At 38.1% G+C, this 4,223-nt stretch overlaps 1 protein-coding gene across 2 annotated transcripts in view; it reads left to right on the top strand.

The window, feature by feature from the left end:
* The window catches only part of LOC133640601 (gastrula zinc finger protein XlCGF57.1-like), a 28,779-nt gene extending 25,379 nt beyond the window's left edge, over nucleotides 1-3,400 (top strand). For both annotated transcript variants that reach the window (XM_062034111.1, XM_062034110.1), the window contains one exon: nucleotides 944-3,400. In XM_062034111.1, the coding sequence (XP_061890095.1) occupies nucleotides 944-2,727 (1,784 nt within the window). In that variant the 3' untranslated portion in view covers nucleotides 2,728-3,400. The remainder of the gene's footprint in view (nucleotides 1-943) is intronic.
* Nucleotides 3,401-4,223: the final 823 nt, after the last annotated feature.

Raw genomic sequence — 4,223 nt, 5'->3', positions numbered from 1 at the left:
GCTTTCGACGACACCCCGGCCGCCATCAGAGTCGGCAAGAAACATATATTTCCCCAAAGTTACGTACGTGACATGCACATAGCGACACACACGTACGGGCAAGCGACCAAATGTTTGGAAGCCAAAGCTGTACTCACGGTAGCGCGTCTGCTATCCAACTCAAACACAACACAACCTCCTGGCTGTAGTCGGTAGCACCTACAACTTTCTTATTTGCAGCCTCCATTGTCCATTAAAGAAATTGCAAAAGATTCACCAACACAGATGTCCAGAATACTGTGGAATTTTGAGATGAAAACAGAGCTGTTTGTATGGTGACACATTGGGTCCGAATACTTCCGTTGACTTCGTGACATCACACGCATACGTCATCATCCAAAGATGTTTTCAACCGGATGTTTAGCGGGAAATTTAAAATTGCACTTTATAAGTTAACCCGGCCGCATTGGCATGTGTTGCAATGTTAAGATTTCATCATTGATATATAAACTATCAGACTGCGTGGTCGCTAGTAGTGGCTTTCAGTAGGCCTTTAACAGTCCAGTTGTGATTGACTGAATGTCCTGAGAATTATACTGGACATTCTTTTGTAATTGCCACAAAATGCCGTGTAGTATTTTGTTAATTTCTTGCCAAAAATATTTTTATTTTATAGATATTTTCAAAGCAGAATATTGTCCTTAGGGCCCTCTGGCACCTCATGGGGGACCCGTAAAATCTGTGCCTCTTAAGACCTCACTGTTGGCTTTGTACGCTCATGTTACTTCTCAACTAGTCAAAGTTGATGCTAATCGACCTGTTTCTTCTCCTTTTTACTGAATGTGAAAGCAAAAGTGAGTCCACAAATAACCGAATCGTAAAGCAAAATCTAAAATAAAATCTGAATTGGTAAAATCTTATCTATTTCGATCCCAGCATGTGTTTGTCTTCTTGTGTCCTGCAGACGTCTGTGAAAAATATCGTCCACCTGAGCAGCAGGAGGGGTCCTCCAGTGTGGAGCAGAAGAGGTCACAGGCCCTCCACGTGAAAGAAGAGGAGCCACAGCCCCCCCACTTTAAAGATGAAGAAAAACAGCGGCTGTCCCCCCACTTCATAGAGGAAGACAAGAGACACCTCATCAGTGTGAAGAGTGAAGATGATGAGGTCAAAGGTGAGAGTGAGGAGAAGAGAGAGGCGGAGCCTCCAAGCAGCAGCTCAACTCAACACATGACAACAGAAGCTGATGGAGACCACTGTGGAGGATCACAAGCAGACAAGCTCTTAGCTCCACTATCAGATAGTGAGGACACAACGTCACACTCTCCTGACACTGATGATGAAGACTCTAAAGATGATAAGACATGTCACACTGACAACACACACTTCACATGCTCTCTCTGTGACAAAACTTTTAATGACCGTAGCAATATGAAAAGACACGTGAGAACACACACTGGAGAAAAACCTTTTTCCTGCTCAGAATGTGATAAAAGTTTTGTAAGAAATCAAAGTTTAAAAGAACACATGAGAATACACACTGGAGAAAAACCTTTTTCGTGTTCGATCTGCGGTAAAGCTTTTACGCAAAGTCAATATTTCAAAGCACACATGAGAATACACACTGGAGAAAAAAAAATATCCTGCTCACACTTCACATGTTCTCACTGTGACAAAACTTTTGAATACCATTGTCATCTGAAAAGTCACATGAGAACACACACTGGAGAAAAACCTTTTTCCTGCTCAGAATGTGGTAAAAGTTTTGCAGTAAGTCAAATTTTAAAAGTACACATGAGAACACACACTGGAGAAAAACCTTTTCCATGTTCAATCTGCGGTAAAGATTTTACTCATAGGCACGATTTGAAAATACACATGAGAACACACACTGGAGAAAAACCTTTTTCCTGCTCAGAATGTGGTAAAAGTTTTGCAGTAAGTCGAATTTTAAAAGTACACATGAGAACACACACTGGAGAAAAACCTTTTTTATGTTCAATCTGCGGTAAAGATTTTACTCAAAGGCGCGATTTGAAAATACACATGACAAAACACACTGGAGAAAAACCTTTTTCCTGCTCAGAATGTGGTAAAAATTTTGCAGTAAGTACAAGTTTAAAAGTACACAAAAAAACACACACTGGAGAAAAACATGTTTCCTGCTCAGAATGTGGTAAAAGTTTTGCAGTAAGTCAAAGTTTGAAAATACACATGAGAACACACACTGGAGAAAAACCTTATTTGTGTTCAGTCTGCGGTAAAGATTTTACTCAAAGTTCCAGTTTCAAAGCACACATGAGAACACACACTGGAGAAAAACCTTTTTCCTGCTCAGAATGTGGTAAAAGTTTTGCAGTAAATCACAGTTTAAAAGAACACATGAGAATACACGCTGGACAAAAACCTTTTTCGTGTTCAGTCTGCGGTAAAGATTTTACTCAAAGGGAGCATTTCAAAGCACACATGAGAATACACACTGGAGAAAAACCCTTTTCCTGCTCAGAATGTGGTAAAAGTTTTGTAAAAAATGTAAGTTTAAAAGTACACATGAGAACACACACTGGTGAAAAACCATACTCCTGTTCAAGCTGCAACAAAAGCTTCCGTTACCTAAAAACTCTTAGAGCACACATGAGAACACACACAGGAGAGAAAGTGTTGAGTTGCAGTGTGTGTGGTGAAAGATTCTCTTCTAAGTACCAGTGTAAGAAACACAAGTGTGCTGGTGAGAACAGCAGCAGCAAATGAAGATGCAGGATTTAAAATCAACTTTCTAACAACATCAGCACATATAACATGTGTGACATCATTGTTGTGTGTGTAACACAATCTTGTTAATATGATTTTAACATTCATAGATTAGACACTTCAGATTAGTGCTTTTATTTCAGTCAAGTACATGAGTTAATATACACATTTGTGTACTTTAAAATGAACAGAACAATTTGACTGAAAAGGTGAGAATAAACAGTACATAAAATATGTTACATACAATAAACATTTTATGTGTAGATATTCATAATTCACTTTTATACTTATTCATAATATTGTTTTATAAATGTTTTTGAAATAATGAAGTGTTACATATTGTATGTTCTAATTGTAGATGATTCCATGGATGAACTCCTTTATATGATATACATATTTGTGTTACATGTGTTCATACCTTTGCTTTTGAGTACACATAAATCCCTCTTAGTTCATATTTACTGGTTCACATCTGAAACATCTTCTGGACCACTTCTTGAAGCATATTATTATTTACTTTATACATCATTTGAGCAGTTGTCTGTTTTACAATTTTAAAATGTGTGACTTTATGAATCATTTGTTGGGTCTCTATAATCCATTCTATTAATTGTCTTTATTACTCTCTTGTGTAATATGAATATTGTTGTGTGATTGTTTTATATGTATGTCCCCAGACCGTTACGCAATAAACAATGTATGCTTCAACTAAAGTTGGGTACAATAAATGTAGTTAATATTTGTGGGTATGTATTTTATTCTATTTATTATCGCAGTCAATTTTTTAAATGTATTCTTCATATGATTTACATGTCGTTTCCAGCTTACTTCATCATCTAGACCAGTGTTTTTCAACCACTGTGCCGCGGCACACTTGTGCCGTGAGATACAGTCTGGTGTGCCGTGGGAGAATATGTAATTTCGCCTATTTGGGTTAAAAATATTTTTTTGCAAACCAGTAATAATAATCTGCAAATGTGCTGTTGTTGAGTGTCGGTGCTGTCTAGAGCTCGGTAGAGTATCCATGTTGTACTCTTCCATATCAGTAGGTGGCAGCCGGTAGCTAATTGCTTTGTAGATGTCGGAAACATGGTTTGTTGGGATCACAATGTGTAGACAACAGCGTGCAGGTAAAAAGGCGTCTAATGCTTAAACCAAAAATAAACAAAAGGCGAGTGCCGCTAAGAAAAGGCATTGAAGCTTAGGGAAGGCTATGCAAAACGAAACTAAAACTGAACTGGTTGCAAAGTAAACAAAAACAGAATGCTGGACGACAGCAAAGACTTACAGCATGTGGAGCTAAGACGGACATAATAATAATAATAATACCTGGGATTTATATAGCGCTTTTCTAAGTACCCAAAGTCGCTTTACATGTTAAAAACCCATCATTTATTCACACCTGGTGGTGGTAAGCTACTTTCGTAGCCACAGCTGCCCTGGGGTAGACATGACATGATAATCAACAATGTCCCCACGAAGAAGGATAGCAACAA

This window comes from Entelurus aequoreus, linkage group LG23, assembly GCF_033978785.1.
Source record: "Entelurus aequoreus isolate RoL-2023_Sb linkage group LG23, RoL_Eaeq_v1.1, whole genome shotgun sequence".
Lineage (NCBI taxonomy): Eukaryota > Metazoa > Chordata > Actinopteri > Syngnathiformes > Syngnathidae > Entelurus > Entelurus aequoreus.
This window is presented reverse-complemented; position numbering and strand designations above follow the sequence as displayed.